Source organism: Dreissena polymorpha, chromosome 1, assembly GCF_020536995.1.
Source record: "Dreissena polymorpha isolate Duluth1 chromosome 1, UMN_Dpol_1.0, whole genome shotgun sequence".
Lineage (NCBI taxonomy): Eukaryota > Metazoa > Mollusca > Bivalvia > Myida > Dreissenidae > Dreissena > Dreissena polymorpha.
The window spans coordinates 80,321,264-80,342,053 of record NC_068355.1 but is presented as its reverse complement, the minus strand read 5'-3'; the positions used below and the strand labels follow the sequence as shown (position 1 = coordinate 80,342,053).

At 35.2% G+C, this 20,790-nt stretch overlaps 1 protein-coding gene across 1 annotated transcript; it reads right to left on the bottom strand.

The window, feature by feature from the left end:
• Positions 1–1,059: 1,059 nt before the first annotated feature.
• LOC127832571 (uncharacterized) lies at positions 1,060–17,769 on the bottom strand. Its single transcript, XM_052358126.1, has 8 exons — positions 17,750–17,769; positions 17,411–17,616; positions 16,374–16,591; positions 14,906–15,004; positions 14,127–14,244; positions 12,093–12,266; positions 4,196–4,240; positions 1,060–3,254 (listed from the first exon to the last, which is right to left on the bottom strand). Exons 1-8 carry the CDS (start codon positions 17,767–17,769, stop codon positions 2,869–2,871), a joined length of 1,266 nt encoding a protein of 421 aa, XP_052214086.1. The 3' UTR covers positions 1,060–2,868.
• Positions 17,770–20,790: the final 3,021 nt, after the last annotated feature.

Here is a 20,790-nt window from a genome sequence, read left to right as displayed (position 1 = left end):
TGATCTGTAGTTTACTTATGTCATTTGACCCACATTAGACTAATGCCATGTGACATAAAGTGAACAAATGCCATGTGACCTACAGTGGACTAATGCCATGTGACCTACATTTGACTAACGCCATCTTATCTGCAGTGACAAACGCCATGTGACCTGCAGTGGACTAATGTAATTAGACCTGCAATGGACTTACGCCATGTGACCCGCTGTGGGCTAATCCAATGCTACATGTACCTGCAGTGAGTTTATTTCATGTGACCCGGAGTGACCTCATCCCATGTTACCTTCAAAATTTGCTAAAACGACCGCATTATAGGTACCTATGTTTCGCCTTACCAAAATATGTGGTTTTGTAATTGAAACAAGTTTATCATGGGCTATATACCATTTGTATTCCGTTTGTTCGTGACCATTTTGTGAAATTGCACTAAGAAGTGAAATACAGATGGCGTGTTGTTAATTTGCTTTTACCATGTTTTAATTTATGCAAATTGTCAAGATGTGTGACAAGTTCATCAGAGAAACAGATACATTTTTTCAAGTACTGTGGAGCCATTCGCGGCCTTCACCGCCGTCTTTACGTGAAAATCGTTTTTGAAACAACAAAAACAACATAATAATTTAACAGTTAACAGACAAGTAATTAAACAAAATAACTTTTGGTCCATCCATCATACGTGTTGACTACTGAAACTGACACAGTATGAGAGTGACGGTCTATGTGCAATCATCACTCAAATAAGACATTATCTTTCAAGACTCATTATTTATCTCTTGATTAAAGACAAATCCGTATTTAGCATATGAACTTAGTTGTTTCGAGATAAAGGCAAACATATTTTCAGACGCATTATGAAGCGTGTACCTTCGTGGTTTTACTATGAACAAAATAAGTATCATAGCACCGCGCACTTACCACAGTTATGCATTAAACTAAATGGGGACTAAACGATATCGTCCCAAATATTTATAATATAAAGCAACCCATTGAATATATCAAAGAATTTTCGAAAGAAAATGTTTGAAATTATTATTTATTTCTGTAATTCTTTCGAGAAATTAAGCATGGACCTCTGACTTCTTTGTACAGCGAATTATTAACCAATTTATGCCTAGTGGACTCTCCCATCCTTCTATATTGGATCAATTTATTTTCAAAATTAGGTATGTCTAGTATTTTTATTTCTATATTTAGAATATTTCTTACAGAAATTCCTTTAAGCAAACAGCGCAGACCCTGATGAGACGCCGCATCATGCGGTGTCTCATCTGGGTCTACGCTGTTTTCGAAGGCCTTTTTCTAGACGCTAGGCATAAATGGGATATGTATTTATGTTCTGAGTAACTTTGAGTCCGGTCAATTATAAAGAAGAACGAATATTTTAATACGTACCCCTTAACAACGAAACGTATACTCAAAACACATGAATTGTTTATGCAACAGAATAAACAATATTGATGTGACACACAAGGTGAGGCATAAAATAAACATAACCAAAAAGGAATAAATAAAGGACTTTCAATCATCAAAAATCACAATTTTGTATCTGCATAGTATTTAAGTTTATTAATGCCCATTTGAAATACATTTTAGATAGCAGTTTATTATTGCATGGAGATCAATACATAAGTAATACTTTTATATCGTTACGTATATCGCGAAATGCGAGTAAATGTACGTCAGTTCTTTTCGGTGTTAGTGTTTAAAATGTCAAATTGGAATTTATTTTCGTGTATTGTTTACTTTGCCAAGATTAAATTAGTTTGATTGTCTAATAGTTTGCAATTTGCTTGCAATTGTTCAAATAAATAAACCTCCTGATCAGTTGTGTTTATAACCAGTCTTTTAAGAAAAATGTTCAAATATATTATAATACTCAGGGTGCAGGATCACGTGACTTTGTGGGAACCGGTAAGGGGTGCTTTTTCGAATAACTTTTTTCAAACAATTTTTCATAAGAATTTCAACTAGTGCATACAAGACAGATTTTATGCTGCTTTTTGGCAATGTGAAATACATCAGAATTGCTTTATTTAATAAGCATGTGTTCTTGTTCGAAAATTCTATGTGTAATTCATTCATTTATACGGTTATGCTGAACGCAACGTGAAATTATGCCACCGATTTCAGGCGTATTCAATGATTTATTCTTATACCTTAACCCATTTGTGCCTAGTGGATTCTTCTATCCTTCTAAATTGGATCAATTTATTTCCAAAATTAGGGATTTCTAGTATATTTATTTCTATATTTAGAATATCTCTTACAGAAATTCCTTTCAGCAAACAGCGCAGACCCTGATGAGACACCGCATCATGCGGCGTCTCATCTGGGTCTACGCTGTTTGCCAATGCCTTTTTTCTAGACGCTAGGCATAAATGGGTTAAGATATCGGCACAAACTGCAAGAACAACTGTCTTGTATGCACTTGAAATTTTTGCAAATGTATTTCAATAACTTAAAAACTTGTTAAAGCTCTTAACGGTGTGTTTACATTCTGGCCAGCCCTTGTGTAAACCCCTGAAAACCCCATGTATTCTGCACCCTGATACTAGCAAAATAAAAAAATCGAATCACCGCAATAACATGAAGATGAATGCGCGAATGCACTTGATTTAAAAAAAAATTACTATGCAAAATTGCGACGCTTTAATAACAAAAAGCGAACAGATAAGTGAAAGCTACTACAACGTCAAAAATATAAACATTCAAACTTAGCAAAAGTTAGTTTAAGCTTTAAAATACTTTTTTGTAAACGACTTTCCAGGCAATATGATAAATATGTGCACATATCATGATATATGATTAGTTGAGTTTGCGCCAAAAGTTTATTTTCGGTGTGCACACTGTGGTATGACAAATAAGGATTAATGCTGCATGATGCACGCGCCGGAAGCGGTCTCGTTGCAGACCCGATTGACGCTGTCGAATACCTGACCTGCCGGGCACGTCTGCACGTGTGGGATGAAGTCATTGAAGCAGTTGAGGTACTTGTTGCACTCCATGGGGTGGGGGTACAGGCCGGGCTTCTCCGTCGGGCAAGTCAGGTCGTTGTAGCAGGCGACGTTTTCGAGCGAGTTGCAGTTAAACGTCAACGGGTCGTACAGTGTGTTGAGCGCACATCGCACACGCTTTGGGTTCTTATCGAAGTACTCGCACTGGAAGTAGTAGGCGCAGTTGTTGGGGTCGGCCTGCATCATGTTGCCCTCCACCTGACAGGAGACGCCTATACGTGGCGCCTTCGAGTAGCCTCCTGGTCACGTGATTGAGAGTGCGCGTTAGTTAAGAATATTGGCATAAATGTTAGGTGACATGCAAAAAAACGATACTGCTACAGATAAACAAACGACAATTTCAAGTTTTAGTCTTATAATATAAACATTGACATGGTATTTTCGCCTTACAGATAGTCATATCTTATTATGTATTTAAAGTGTATCCCAATTAAATAGTTGTTATGACTTACTGATACGCTCCCAATACGTTAAGTATATTGAGCTTACATAAAATCCCCATGTCTGACCGTATGCATCTTATTAAAAGTATGTTATTCACGTGTTGCTGTTGTTTGTAAATTTGGTAACCAACAGTTTTGCCAAGCGGGTTGTTTTGTGAATAAGTTAAAATCCAAGTTTTGTTTTTGTTTGTGAATACCATGCCAACCACAAGATTAAACAAGTGCGACAGTGTTGTTGCTTTTTAAATACAAACCGGAAAGTTATCAAGTGCATTTAGTCTAAAATGTATATTATCTATAGCTTTGGCATAGCTTTGGCATGCTCCTTTTGTCGTTGAGGTTAACCACAAGCTCTACCGAAAGCTTTTTCACGTAATGTTTATGATGTTTCACGTGAAACCCAGTTGAAAAGATGAAAACAACGCAACATTTCTTTATGATAAATAGACCATAAAATATAAATGCATTTGACTGCACTAGTATTCGTACAAGTTAACACGTGGTTAAGCTTGTGTCGCTCTTGCCAACTTCTTGTTTTTGAAAAGTTTTTCAATAGTACAAAAAAAATTATATAAGTGAAGTGATGTTCTATGCACCGTAGTTATCCTTTTATAACTTTAACAGACGTTCTATTAACCCTATGTTCGTCACGCCTAAAATACAACGTCTTAGCAATTACCGAAACATTAAGACACTGTATGCATGGAAGTTTGAATCGTTTATGTACCTAGACTTACTTGGGAAGCAATTCTCAGCGGTTACAGTTACGGCCGGGTCCAATTCTGCAAGAAATAATTTACTTTCCATTAAAGGGACCGTCAACCAGATAGACGAAAAAAGAACATTTCTTAATACCGTATTTTTTTACAATTATTAATTTATATTGATTAAAAAATCATAAAAAAACATGGCCGCCAGGGGGCAGGGCAGTATTCCTTATATGGCTATAGAGAAACCTTGCGAACACTCTAGAAGTCACAAATATTGCACAATCATCATGAAAATTGGTCAAAATTTTGGTTTCATTGATATCTCAGATGTGTTCGAAAATGGTCCTGATCGGTGAAAAAACATGGCCGCCAGTGTGCGGGGCAGTTTTCTCTATATGTATATAGTGGAAACATGTGAACATTCTAGAAATCACATTTTTGATCCAATCTTCGTGAACTTTGGTCAAAACATGTTTTTTCTGGATATGACAATTGAGTTCCAAAATGGTTCGGATCAGTACAAAAACATGGCCTCCAGAGGGGGGGGGGGGGTCATTTTCCTTATATGTATATAGTAAAAAAAGCTTGTGAACACTCTAGAAGTCACATTATTAGCCTAATGATCATAAAAAAATATAAACATCGATTTTATAGATATGTCGGACGAGTTCGAAAATGGTCATGATGGGTGGAAAAACATGGCCGCCAGGGGGTGGGGCAGTTTTCTCTATATGTACATAGTGAAAACATGTGACATAACGATATACACAGTATAAATAACGCAAGTGGATTGATCATTTTATATATAAAATATATACAATTCACTACGCATGCACAATTTGCATTCCTGGGTTTACCACGTGTCGATGATGATCAATTTACTTGCGTTTTTTATAGTTAACTGGTAGTTATCTGGTACACATACCCAGTAGAATTTTATTACCGAATATACCGAACATATGAAAAATTAACTTTTTCAAGTTATATACCAGTCGTGATATTTCAATCAATATTCACTAATAATTGTAAAAAATACGGTATTTTAGAACTTTTCTCCTTTTTTTGTCAATCTGGTTGACGGTCCCTTTAGGCTGCTATCCGAACACATGCAAAAACTATAGATCTGTGAAGTTAATTTATAAAACGTGTACTTCGTCTAAATGTTTTCAAATAAAGCATCAATCGATAAATCTTTTCGAACGACAGAACGAATTTGAATGACATTTTACAAAGGTCACCTTTTTGTAATACAATAACGAAATACACTGTCTTATAACGTTATTAAAACAAATATGATTAAAATGTCATTTTTAGTATACCTCGCATCACCTTCAATATATTTACTTATTTTAATGAAAAATTTGCGTTAAAGTATTTGCATCTTAATTATATTGCAATAAACCAGATATAATCATGCGTCTTCTGCGGGTGGACGAACGGACAGATAAATAGACAAATAGATAATATTGCACGGACTAATTGGACGACATAAAGAAAAAACAGACGGACAGACAGAAAGACATACAGACAGACAGACAGACATACAGACATACAGACAGACAAACAGACAAACAGACAGACAGACAGACAGACAGACAGACAGACAGACAGACAGACAGACAGACAGACAGACAGACAGACAGACAGACAGACAGACAGACACACAGGCAGGCAGGCAGGCAGGCAGGCAGGCAGCCAGCCAGGCAGGCAGGCAGGCAGGCAGGCAGGCAGGCAGGCAGGCAGGCAGGCAGGCAGGCAGGCAGGCAGGCAGGCAGGCAGGCAGGCAGGCAGGCAGGCAGGCAGGCAGGCAGGCAGGCAGGCAGGCAGGCAGGCAGGCAGGCAGGCAGGCAGGCAGGCAGGCAGGCAGGCAGACAGACAGACAGACAGACAGACAGACAGACAGACAGACAGACAGACAGACAGACAGACAGACAGACAGACAGACAGACAGACAGACAGACAGACAGAGAGACAGACAGACAGACAGACAGACAGACAGACAGATAGACAGACAGACAGACAGACAGACGTGCAGACCGGCAGGCAGGCAGGCAGGCAGGCCGCCGGCCGGATGGCGGGCGGGCGGGCGGGTGGGGTTTCGGGCCGGCGGGCGGGCGGGCGGGCGGACGGCCTGGCGGGCCGGCGGACGGACAGACAGACAGACAGACAGACAGAGACATTAATTTTTGTAACCTATTGTTTCGAATTTAAAATTGTGTTTTTTTTCTATGGCATCAATAAATCTTTATAATGTCCGCTTATAATTCAGATGGCACTCTACTAATAAAGATTACACAATGCAATGAAACAATGAAATAATTATGTATAACATACGATCATAAAACATACTTTTGTGACACTTTCTGCGTATAAAGATCATTAGTTAACATAAATCTATCAAACATAATACATCAAGCGAACTTATATGAATTGTGTTACCATAGAAATTCGTCTTCGCGTAGTGAGCATTTTAATTACAAACAATTTAATTTTAATTACAAACCTATGCTTGAGGTGGTATATAACACGGATCCAACAGTTACAAACACGTGATGCTCTATAATTGCATGATACAACCGTTAAATGGGACAACACTGACACAATGTGAGAATCTTATACAAAAAGACATTCTGAATTTCCTGACTAAGCAGTTTGGTGCTTAATAAAAGCGTGTGATAGTTTCCGATTTAGATTTCAATTTGTCAAGAAAATGCTAACTATGTTTTGTTTCAAAACTCTTTTTTATTCAATTTAAACATACATCTAATATACATATGAAAAACATGGTTATACATTGACAGCATCAACATATAATTATTGTTATTAAGATATCTTCATATTATATACTATTTCTGCATAAAAGCTGAGATGATGCTAATATATTATATAACAAAAATGAAAAAAGAAGGACGATAGAAAATTCCTTAAGGAGTTTCAGTAGGGAAAAACATGGAAAAGGTAAGACGGAAAGGATTACCACGATATAGGCAAGATCATGTTAGAGTTCGACAAATTTCTGCCATTTGTTTTTGTGTAAGTCTATTTTAAATCTTTCAAACGCTATTGTTTCTTCCAGTTTTATTTTTCATTGTGAGAGCTTTTTTGAAAATCTCAATATTTAGAGATTCGTGTCTATTTTTAACACTTAATATTTATGATTTCATAAGAATGAGTATGTAGTTTAGTACCATATTATTTGCATCACCTTTTTTTGTCCCAAAAACTATGTCAAGCACGTTAAGGTCAATGTACATATCTTTACTTGCTAGATAGTATTCAAGATCTCTATTATATTGGTTGTATAATATTACATTCATACAAAATATGTACTAAACTTTCTTTATAACTAGACCAGAATGAGCATATATTTGAAGGTATTAATTTACATTTATACAGGTATGCATTAGTAGGTAATGTACGTTGGAGAATTTTTATCGAAAGTTGTGTAAGTTATTGTCAAGTGTGGCTTTAAATGGTATTTGATATGTGTTCTTCCAATCAATATTATAGTTATACGAAGTCATGATACTTTCCCATGTTTGTTGCTGTTTAGTTTTATTTTCATCAAACGTTTGTTGTAGGTTATATAAATATTTGCATGCTTTCTTTGTACTTAGCACCTTTTCAAGTAATGTGTCATGGTTGTCGTTAAAAAAATCTTCTTCACTTAGTTTTTGTATGTAGCTTTTAGGAATACTTTGATGAGTGTGTAATATTTTAGGTAATCATTTGTAGGAATATCGTACAAATATTTAAATGTGTCAAAATTGTAAAAGGTTTTCGACCTGAAGTCAAATATGTGTTCTAAGAATGTAATGCCTCTGTTATACCAATTGCTGTAGAAAAATGTATGTTGATTATTCTTTTTTATTGTTGAATTATTCCATAATATTGTTTTATTGGTGTGTACTACTTTATATATGATTTAACTTTGTTCCATGATAAGAGAATATCTCTAAGAAATTCGTTTTTAAAATTGGTGATTATATGTTTTTCTTCTTAAGGACACTCAAACACCAGATCGCCACCATATTTATTTAATTCTTTCTGGTAAAATATTTTCCATTGACCTTTATTATTTGTGTCTGTCAATCTTTTGACCCAACTAGCCTTATTGGGGTGTATAAAAGCATGTATATCTGTTAAATTGAGTCCGCCCTGTTCAAAAGGTTTAACTAATGTTGTTCTTTTTTTTTCATGTTTGCCGTTCCACATTAATTGGAAAATATGTTTAATAATTGTTTGTATTGTATCATTTTGGGGGGTGGGAGCATGGTTAGATAGTACATTATTTTGGGCAGCGCAAATGTTTTGACAACATTGACTTTTCCCATTAATGTTAATTTTCTATGTTCCCATTGTTTTAAGCATTTTGTAAATTCTTGTAATTTTGGTTGAATGTTTTTTGCCATGTCGAGATTTTCGTCATTTGTGAAATAGAAACCATGCGTTTTAGCTCCATCAGAGGTCCAGATAAAGTTTTGTACTCTTTAAATTTAATTAGTGAATGTTTCAGTGAACCAACACGCATTACTGTTGATTTTTGGGTATTTAGTTTTAAGCCGGATATTTCACTCAAGTCTTGTATTGCGTTTATTAATGCAGTGAATGAGTTAATTTTTCCATCAATGAAGTATGTTGAGTCATCTGCAAAAAGAGTTTGTTTTATATCAAGGTCGTTTACTTTTATTCCTTTTATATTTTCATTTTTCTCGATATAATTTGACAGTATTTCGATGCTGAGAATAAAAAGGGTGGTTGACAATGGACAAACTTGTTGTACACCTCGTTGTATGGCTATTGGCTCAGAAAAGTGACCATTATTGATTATAATAGTATTTATGTCGTTGTAAAAAAGCTTTATCCATTGTATCAGCTCAGGCCCAAAGTTATATTTTTCAAGGCATTGTACCATAAAGTCGTGGTCTAAACTGTCAAAGGCTTTTTCATAGTCTGCAAAAAAGGAGTAAGCCTGGTTTGTTTTTATTATTTAAGTAGTGGATTGTTTAAAAAATGGTCCTTATGTTTTCACCTATATAACGACCTTTCATAAATCCAGTTTGTCTTGGCACTATTATTGACGATATAACTTTTGAGATTCTGTAAGCTATTGCTTTTGTTGCTATTTTATAATCAGTATTTAATAAGCTTAACGGTCTCCAATTGTTTAGTGACTCTAGATCTTTACCTGGCTTTGGAATGAGTGTGAGGATGCTTTGTTTATGAAGTTGGGTTAAGTTTCCAGTTGCATATGAGTGATTAATAGAATTCAGATAATATATTTTTATGTCATCCCAAAAACTTTGTAAAATTCTGCTGATAATCCATTTGAACCAGGACTTTTGTAATTACCCATTTCTTTTAAAGCAGTAAGACACTCGTATTCATTTATTAGACCTTCACATGATTGTTTCTCAGCTTCTGTGAGTTGTTGTATGTGTGTTTAAAAAAAGTTGACGTATTACTATTGTTGTACTTTAAATGTGTTTTTTACTGTAAAGGTTTGAGTAAAATTTACTCTGTTCGTCTAATATAGTTTTTGTGTCTCTGATTTCTGTGTTGTTTATTTTCAGTTTATGTATGGTTTTACTTTCATAATGTCGTTTTTCTAAATTTGCAAAGTACTCAGATTTTTTTTAATTTTGTTCAATGTGCCCTTGCTCGAATTAACATGCCATTTATTTTCTCTTCTATAATATTTTCATATTCTTATTTTGTTTCTCTAATTGATTTTATAATGTGTTCATCATCAGCAGTGTTATTGTTTAATTGCTTTTCTAATGTCTCTAATTTTTCAATAATTTGATGTTCTTTTTCCTGATTTCTTTGTTTTGTCACAGATGAAAATTTTATAGTGACGTTTCTCACAGTCCCTTTTATCAGCTCCCATAATGTATTTGTATTACTATTTTTGTTAAGTTCTACTACTGATTTTATTTCATGTTTGATTTGTGTTTGATACTCTTCTTTTAGCAGTATAGTTTTATTTAATTTAAAGTATCCAGGTCCTTTGTCTTGTATTTTGTTATCGATAGTTATTTCTATTATTGAAAACTTGTCATGTAAACAGATCTCCGGCAAAGTTTTTCCCATGAAGGGTGTTTGACAAGAGACCTTTTGTTCAACTGATTTTTACCCCTGTCTATCAGCTTTAATGTGTATTTGGGAAATTTTAATTCATTTTCATTTGTATAAACTTTGAGTAGAGTATTTTATGGGTATTATATGCATTAATGATATCAAATAGAATATGTATTCTTATAAAAACATGATATTTGCTAACAACATTTGAAGGAAAAAAGTGTTTCGGTACCCCTCTAATCTCCACCTTTCCTTGGACAGAATTATATATTAATTACATAGCTAAATCGCACCATTTGTTTATTTTCAATCAGGAAGGACTGGCATTCGATCAGTGATCAGAGTAGGTCTCTTCTATAAGGTATCGGTGAGTTCACAGCCATTCATAGGAAATAGCGGAGTCGGTTCTACCCAGATAATACTCGCAGGTATATTTTGTCTTATTAGGAGTGCTGGCCGTGTAAACTATGTTTAGGTTATTAATCTTTTGGTTAAGAATAAAATCATCTAGAAATTAAATGTTTGTGTTCAAAATAACTAAAATAATATTATATTTACATAAGAGAATACTTGATCAGTTGAACAGGAAGGATATTTGGAGAACCAATTTCTGGAAGGTCGTAAAGAGGTCGTGTTGCATTCTGAGACCTGGTGATGTATTGAACAAACATTATCACATTTACGGGCTTTCATATGAACCATTGCGCGTGCGCATGCAAGAACATTAATGCGTTTGTTAAATATGTAACTCAACCGGAAGAAATGCGCAATATATTTTTAACTCTTCAATTTTCTTTTCTGGTCTGCGTTTGATCTCAAACGATATGTAAAAAGAAGAAAAACACAGGGGCAAAAAATACACAGCGTCGTGAAATTTGAAAGGAAATAATAACTCCCATTAATTTCAGTAAATATTTATTGTTTGTTGTTAGTGTATTATTTGTCCTAACACCTAACCCCTTAAACATGTCGGTTCGAAGATTGGGCGTTCACATATTTGAAATATCTATAAATGATTCCCGCTGTGTCGGTTACTCTTTGTTTTACCTATAGATTTGTTCTCGAAGAAAGAATAACGAGAAATAAGTTACCAAAATGGCGCAACACCCGTAATGGATCTGGTGGTGATGTAGCTACGAACTGCGCAGTAAAACATCCGCAGCGTTTAATATTATTGCTACAACAAATATCACCAACACAAACCAACGTAAGCGCCGAATATCTTTTTTAAGATGATTTTTATCTGGATCTCTTGTATTTTTTCTAACATCAAATTGTTAGCGTGGCATATTTGTACCACATGCTATATAACGTAATTTGTTGTGCGATATTAATATCAATACAAATGTCAAGGCGGAAAAATATTATTTAAATGAGTCAATCCAATGTCAGAAGTTCGAAAGTCACGCGACATGAGCTATGCAAGTATGCATTTCTACAGAGCGGGTACAGAATGATAGGCGTTAAGAACGGTGGGATGATTTTGGTTTTGTTTTGTTTTATGCTTTAAAATACAATGTATTCCTTGCAAACTCCATAATAACTCGTGCCACTGTGTATAAGTCGTTATAAAAGCGAGAACATTGTTTTGAAAACTGGGCGTATTTCTCTTCATCTCCATAATACCCTTTCCGAAAAGAATGTTTGTCGGAAATGTATATTTTTTCTGCACTTAATATGAACAAAATAGTGAAGTGTCATCACATTCACTAAGGGATTTGATCACGTGTTTGCTATAACCAAAAAAAATTAGGACCAAGGTCCGGCGCCACATTACAAAGCCACAACACAGGCTTTTTTAATCGGATGTATGCATAAGTGGATGGAAAATGTATCATCGTACCTGAGCAAATGCCACTGCCGAGATCCGGGATGGCATAAGGAAGGCCGTCTTCAAATCCTGCCATGGAGAAGAGGCGGCAGTAGTCCGTGGCGATCTGGGGGAAGTCCTCGCTGGTACCGTTAGCGGCCAGTGCGTACATAAGGATGTTTGCCGCCTTGGCCTTGGTGGCGGCTTCTGTGAATATTTGGCGGGAAATAGTGTTATATATCTCATAAAATATCGTATTATGCAACTACACTATGTATCTCCTAGCAATTTCTAGTCTAGGAAACCAAATTAGTAAAGACAACTTGATAACATTAATATAAAAAATGTCGGTAATAAAACCATTTTAAATGAACCAACGAATCGTTACCACGGCAAACATCGAACAATTCAACCACTTGTTTAAAGTGGTAGAATTTATTTTTCGCGTAGATTTACTGATCAAAAACAGGGACGAATTACGAAATTAATGCTAATATGTATCAATCGTGATAATGCTTATAAGCATAATTAATCGGTAGCCGCTGTTACAATCCAGATGGTACTTACAGGTGAATATGTATGGTGTCGATTGAACTGCGCCATGCGAAAATGGATCTAATGTCATAGTGGGACAAAGAACATTTGTTCGCATGCCGCGGGTCAATTAAATATATTTTAAGTATCATTTGCAAAGTATGTGAATTGCCATTTTACTAGTGTTCATTATACATCAATCTTATTTTCGCTGTGCTAATCTTATTTCTTTATGTTACGATATTTGTCTTTCTGTGCATGTGAAACCGTTAATGTTTGTTCGTGAACAGGAAGCATGTAATGATGGAAACTTGCGATGATCTCTTTATTCTTGCAGAGTTTTTTCGTCTCTTAATGAAACAGCTTAGGAAAATGTCGCTCACACATTCTTAAAATTAAATTGCAAATAATAATTGCCAAAAAACTGTACATGGTCTGTTCAATTGATTCATTGAAATATTCAAATTCAATGGACATTTATTTTCGTGAAACAATCAAAGCATTGTGTGCTATTTTGGTAAATGGACACACCAGAAAGATGACAGTTACAGAGTTGGCATTTAAATAAAAGATCTGAATCAATTTCACAATAGACACAAGTGTTGCTGTGTTTTTTTTAAATTAGAAAAGCGGTGACTGCATGAGTCACGGTGCATTATATCATCGATGTTTTCACGGACCCTTTAATGTATAACCAATTAAAACCAAACCCTCTCTTTGCGTGTATGATTTTTCATACTCTCTAATAACTCATTGTAAAATATATTAAGTATGAGAAATATTTATAGCAATATAGACAAGGTTAAACTTCAGTTGGACGTTCACTAAAGAAACCTGATTATACCATGCTGTCTTTTATGAATTTCAAGGAACCCATTGCAAAACAGTGGGACACAAAACAAATGTACCAGACAAAAAACTTGACTACGCCACACACAAATAAAACAAGGGTCACCGCTTTGGACAGCGGTTTAAGCCGATTATATAAAGCCCCAAACCTCACACTTCCACATTGGACGGGGTAGGGATGGCCAATGTCTACCATTGTTTGATTTGTTCTTTGCTTGTTTGTGTTATAAACATATTTATGACTTCTCAATATTAACATAATTTACCGGTAATTCACATTCCGAAAAATGTTCATGAATTCTAACATCGATTTTGATAATTAAGCTTTAACGCTCTTTAATGTATGGTTTAAATTCTTTACTTTTAATATCTTCGGACTGCATGTTTGTATTAAAGCGAACTCGATCGACTTTAGACTAGATAATCCATTTGTTCCTATTGTTATTGTTACCAATACCAATATACATTTCCGGTGTCAAATTCAACAATTTGCCGGAATGCTATAATACATACATATTATTTAATTGCTTATTATGTATTTAAAGATCTTGGCTTTACGAATGGTCGCACTCGTTATAACGTTTCTGATTTTTGTTGGTGGACTGGTCCAGAAGGCAGAAAGACTTACTAATTACGTTTCGAATGTCATTTGGTCGAAAGGACTCTTTCCTTCAGTGGACTTACCGATGACGCTCCTGACATTTGTGGGCTTTGAGGGTCCGTACGTAAAGAAAATGCCGATATGCCGAGAGGCGGGGCGCAATATCTGTGGATTGTACCCGGCTGGTGGATGGATGAACATCTGAAAACATCGTAACACCTCAGTGTTCGTTTATTATTGGTAGTTTATTGTTAAGTACATTAAAATAGTACAGGACAAGTGATTTGTTCTCATTATGGCGCAGCTTTTATAGAAATAGCACATACAACCATGGAAAATGGTGCATATATTTATTATGTCACCCAGTCTATACTGGGGGACATATTGTTATTTTTGCCCTGTCTGTTGGTTTGTTGGTTTGCGTCAAACTTTAACATTTGCCCTAACTTTTGCAACATTGAAGATAGCAACTTCATATTTGGCATGCATGTGTATTTCACGGAGCTGCACATTTTGAGCTTCCTTCAAGGTCAAAGGTCAAATATATGGGTCAAAATCGCTCATTTTGCAATATTGAAGATAGCAACTTGATATTTGGCATGCATGTGTATCTCATGGAGCTGCACATTTTTAGTGGTGAAAGGTCAAGGTCATCCTTCAAGGCCAAAGGTCAAATATATGGGGGAAGGACATGGTGTTTCACAAACACATCTTGTTCTATTTAATATTTGAAATAATAACAGCAGTTTAAACAATGCATGCGTGAACAAAACACATTCTCCTTTTTTAAACAATTACGTTATTGACATCATATTTTAAAATTCCTACTGATAAGCTGTATACGTTTCCTCTTCGTACTTACGTCAATCATAGCTTCGATCGCCTTGGCAACGTTATTATAGGACCCGAGGGCGTGTAGATGCTGCATCCGCTGTGTGAGCAAAGTCACTCGGGTGTTGATCTGCAACACAGGAGCCCGTGTTCAAAAGTCTCATAAGTACTATCTTAACGCAAGAAAGGCAATGATTTGAATTGTCACAGATGTGCGAATGGATAGCGAAGATGTTGAAATATATTTTTCAGTAAATTTAGTGATCATGTACAATATACGATGATGTGCTTGCATTTTATGGAAACTACTAGTTAAGAGAGTTACTTGTACTTTGATTAGCGATTATAATTGGTCGATCTGACCATTGAATTCTTGCAAAATATCAATTATGTACATCAAATAGTATTTAAGTAAATAATACAACGAATAATTTGACTTCAGCTATGTTTTTGTAAACATACACATTATAATAATAGTGCTCCTTCTTTAATTCTTCCGGTCAGAGTCACCAAATATACACGCCGTTTTAATCGTTACTCTAACATCTCAGAGAAAAGAAATTGTTGGCTCGTTCATGTATTAGATTATGTTTACTTTCATGCTTATATTACAGTTTTAACATAAAAAATACGATGCAAGCACATCTGTACAATAAATAAATCAATTAAAAATGTATAAAAACTGAGCAAACAAGTGAGGCATACAAAATACAAATGCACTTATGAGATTTTGTGTGCGATCTAAAACGTTTTTTAGGTTTAACCTTCGAATTTGCAACCTAATAAAATGCTAATTACTCAGTCAGACAAAATGTGTTTTTCATTTAATACAACAATTTAGAATGAATAAAATGTCATTTTCATGCAAAGCCTATAAAAATATTTTATTAATACAGTAAATGATAGCGATGTTGTATACTAGTCATTATACAACACTAAAACTGTCCGAATGAAGGATATATGTTTCTAAAATCGTGAAACAGAATAAAGCGCCACAAAATGAAAGTTGTCACTTCAACGTGACTTCAACTGTTGATTGTTAAACCTATCAACAATCCACGGATCAGAGAATCAGAATGTTTTCTGCTTTAAACTTAAAAAAAAAAATTAAATGTCGATTCATTTGTGATGAATAAAAGATACCACATGCATTACAGTAGTTTTATTTAAATAAATACACAATAAAGACACACAAATCATAACTCCATGCTTTAATAAATTTCAAACAATAAACAACAAAACAAATTTTACCACACGCACCCTTGAACCCGAGGCGTGGTTATTTTAAACCCCTGGGGTATTATTGAACTTACTAAATAGAAGATTAATACACGATATAACACACAGAATATTAACCACTGATTCTTTTGTTTCTGTTATATAGGATCAGACACGAGTTTTCCTTTCAAAACCCCTTTTACCTATCGAGTTCAGAAATGTTGTCAGTAAGCGAGCATTTTGCAAAAAATAACCCATGGCTTATGATTGCGTGGATATACCTGTGTGCGAGTCTTGAAAGGCTGAGGTGCCGCAATCCTTATGGCGTTTTCTCCATAAAGAATCAGACCGATGTTGAACTCGTTCGGCTCGATTGAGAAATGTCTCAACAGGTCGATCAGATTCTCTTCAAAGCTCTGAAATTCAAGTTCAGGCACCTTGCTCGAGCCCGGCACCGCGATGATGAGGTCCGCATGGTTCGCGTTACCCCGGCACTGACCTGGATCGGGGGGAGTATCGTGATATTAATTGATGTATTTTCAATACTCGTCATTTATCGATTTACCGCAGCAAATTAATAGGTAGGTGAATGCAGATTCATCATTGAAAAATCAAAATAAAAAAGACATGCTTGCAAAGAAGGTATTCATCCCCCAACCGTAATGTCCCAAAGTTGTCCCTGTGACCTTGACACAACTAAAGATAAGCACTATACGTTGTCAACCAACGTGTACAAGGCCCACGCGTAAGCTATATACTTTCACGTATACACATATTTTATCAACTTTAAACAGTTACATGGATTGAGAGTAATTAATGTGGCAATATCGCGAAAGTTACCAATAGTTATGAATTGCGTAGCTTATTTGATAAAAGTTGGTACTCTCTGTTCGGTGGAAATGATTCACGAACATGCACGCTTCTAAAATAGACAAATACTAATCATAAAATTATCATGTAAAGCCAGAATACATGGTTGGAAAATAAATCATTTTTATTTTCTTACATTTGAACTCGTTAGAGTAGGTTTTAAGATGTCCCATCAGTATCAGACTATACGACCAAACCTTTTTTTTTTCATTAGCGTTAAAAAAAAACACTGAGATACTATTAGGGTGTGTGATACTCAAATGTTGTTTGCTTTTAAATATTGATTGTCATTTGAAGCCAACCTCATGACAACACGTGTTATTTCATATTAGTATACGTCATCTCATCTCTCCTCCGCCCATGGTCCCGTCTTGGCCGCCGACCAGCTTTCCCGAGGTGCCTCCGTTCTGGGCGCGTCTTCAGCTGTCCCCTCGTATAACCCAGCTACTTGGCATCTGTATCCGGGTATTGGCGCCAAGTGTTTCTAGGCCGCCCTTTCTCACACTTCCCTTGAGGGTTCCAGGTGAGAGATTGTATTGTCGTATTGGAAGGCTTGCGAATGGCGTGACCGATCCATCACCAATGTCTCTGTAAAATGTCTTCTTCAGCGGGCTGCTGGTTGTTCTTCTCTTCGAGTATTCGTTGGAGATCTTCCTGATGCGATACAGGTGTTGACGTTAACCTCTTCACCAATGTCCGTTGTGTATGGTGTTATGCTGTTTGGCGTGTCTGTGGCAATAAGTTTTTGACAGGGTAAGTACGCTATCCCTATGCACCTAACTCTTACTTTGCCAGTCGAGCTAACATGTAGCTAGTACACGTAATTCGATGGATATGCGTTTAGACCAGGAAAAATTAATTAACTATATCATAATGTATTCACATTTTTCATATGTTAGTGTCTGTTTCTGTTGACAGACCAGTCATTTTTATGTATAATATGACATGATTCGACATATGCTACGCCAACGTGCCAACCATTTATTATTCCCTTATTAAAACTGCCTTTGTCAACTGTTGTCTTTTGTTCTAGCCTATATTTTGCTGATGCTTCAAAAATCTGCATTTGACCTGATATGTACATTTGTGTTTTGCTCTGTGAAAATTGGGCAAAATGCATGTGCGCACAGGCTTATCAGGGACGACACTTTCCGATTGAATGGTATCTTTCGTTTAAAGAAAGTCCATTTTTACCGAAAATCTAGTTTCAGCGGAAAGTGTTGTCCCTGATTAGCCTGTGCGGTCTGCACAGGCTAATCTGGGACGCCACTTTACACACATGCATTATGCCCAGTTTTATCAGAACACGACACATTTAGTTGCCAAGTATGAAATATGCCCGGCAGATATTACAGAAGTATTATATATACAATATTGCAACATATATCTGAACTTGTGGCGATTAAATACTAGTACTAAACAGCACACAATACGTTTAACATAGAAGCATTATCGATTTCTAAATTCAACAGACACAAACATTTAAGCCCAAATAGGAAAGAAACACACTGTAATGGATTTAGGCGAAACTCGTTTTTCGTTAAAATGGTTACAATTCCCTGTTATTTGACAGCATGTAATTAAAATAATAAATATTTTAATCAGACTAAATGTTAAATCTTTGATTTAAAGGTCACATAACCCCAAACCGGAACTCCTGTTTGCAGGGTTACATGCAGTCAGTTTAATACTTAGCACTCATTGTTGAGTGCATGCTGCCTAGGATTTGTAAAATACATTGCAAATGGTTGGTTTTGGTATCAACTTGAAGGTATATTTGTAAGCAATAAGAAAATAAGCTATTTGTGTACCCTACTTTTTGTGTTGATGGTTCCCGGCTTTGAAAGTAGGTCATATTATTTTAGCCCAAAATGGCCGTATGCACAGCTGTCAAAACCGGTGTGCCTATTCTAAGGTAAATATTTTGAGTTAGCGCGTATAGAATTTATGACATGCATTTTTTTCAAAAGATTATGCATTTATCTTTCCAATGATGTATGGTGATATAGTGGGTATGCGCTTGATCATGATAAAAATTGATATCGAACTTCAACTATTTTATATGTAATATAGAAGGAAATTAATTGCGCATGCGTAACCTTTAAGAACTTCCGACCAAGTTAGTCGTCTGCCAGAATTTCGACAATTGACCATCAAAAACTCTCTGTATTCACGGTGCCTATACCACGTGATTTTTTAAGATCTGTGTGGGGACTAAATTGTCAACAAAAGCGCGACGAAGGTAAGATTTTTATGGATATTTTTTTTAAATATGTCACCATTTTCAATGGGATGAAGTGGAGAGCCCGCTCATTCATGAGAGCTTTCTATAGGTATCATGATTTTTGAAACAAATAAGTATTTTTTCAGTAAATTGCAACCGCGCGTTTGAACGGTTAGAAAAAGGTAGGATCAGTGTGGGGACATTATTTTATTTTGATACAGAAACATCACCTCTGGTGCAATTAATCAATAAACGTTATGGGCGGAGCTTACACTATATTATTTTGCATTCATTTTCAGGTTTATGTTATATGTATACGAAACACAATTCAATAAAAATATTCTTACAGAAATATGATCTGTGTGGTATACGTGTTTAGAAGGATCTGTGTGGTATCCGTGTTTCTACAATTCACGGATAAATTGAAATAATGACGACACAATATTTTTTTATATTTAATTTCAATAATTTCAATAGAACAATTACTACTACTACTACTACTATAACTACTTCTACTACTACTATTAGTAATAGTAGTAGTAGTAGTAGTAGTAGTAGTAGTAGTAGTAGTAGTAGTAGTAGTAGTAGTAGTAGTAGTAGTAGTAGTAGTAATAGTAGTAGTAGTGGATCTATTATTATCATTTAAAAAAATGATTTCTTTCAGTAATCACATATTTGACACTAGTGAGCGAAAAGGGATAAGGGAAGAAAAAAAGAGGAAACAGTTTCACGAGACAGAAATGCTATACAGAAGGGGACACTAGGAGCAAGTTGGGTGCGGGCGAGACGAACGATAGCCTGACAGAAACTGTTGCCAACAATAAGAATGGGGATAGACGAACACAATTGAAAATTTAATTCGAACACAAATTCTGCAATAGAGATTGTGTCAAATATTACACAGGTTGACAAAAAGCAAAGGCATGTTCTTTCCTGAGTAATATGTATGTTTTAAAATCAAATGTGAAATAAAAACTGATATAACTGAATCCACCAGACGTATAGGTTTATCATGGATTTCAAAGTGCCTTGCATCATTGTGAAGAAACTTTAAACGACCAAACAAATCATACATTTTCGACATTATTTTCTATTTTGTTGTTATTTTAAGTTGAAAATAACCGACACGATTTACTAAAAACAAAATAATGGTCATAGTAGAAACATATATATATTATATATGTGTGTGTTTGTGTGTGTTATTTTCATTAATGGAATTCATATTGTTGCATTAGTTTATTACATAATATAGATATTTACAATCATGCGCCATGTGTTTGTATAATGTCATGTTATAAATTATGACATTGTATTCAGCGTAACAAGTGTATGCTTATATTTAGTGTTAATTATTTTGAAGAGAATATAAAAAGTAAATGAATAACTATTATATTAAATGATTATATATGTACGATTCTCCTCTTGTGTTGTGGTGGGATGCAGCTGTGAAGAATGTCAAGACGTATTTCGAATAAATTAAGGAGTATTGAATTGTATACACAAACTCATTGCCTACATTGTTTATTGTCAATTACCACGGCCAAGAATAAGTATAAGCAGGCAGTTAATAATGTAAAGAAATCGTAAAAATCACTACTTTTTAG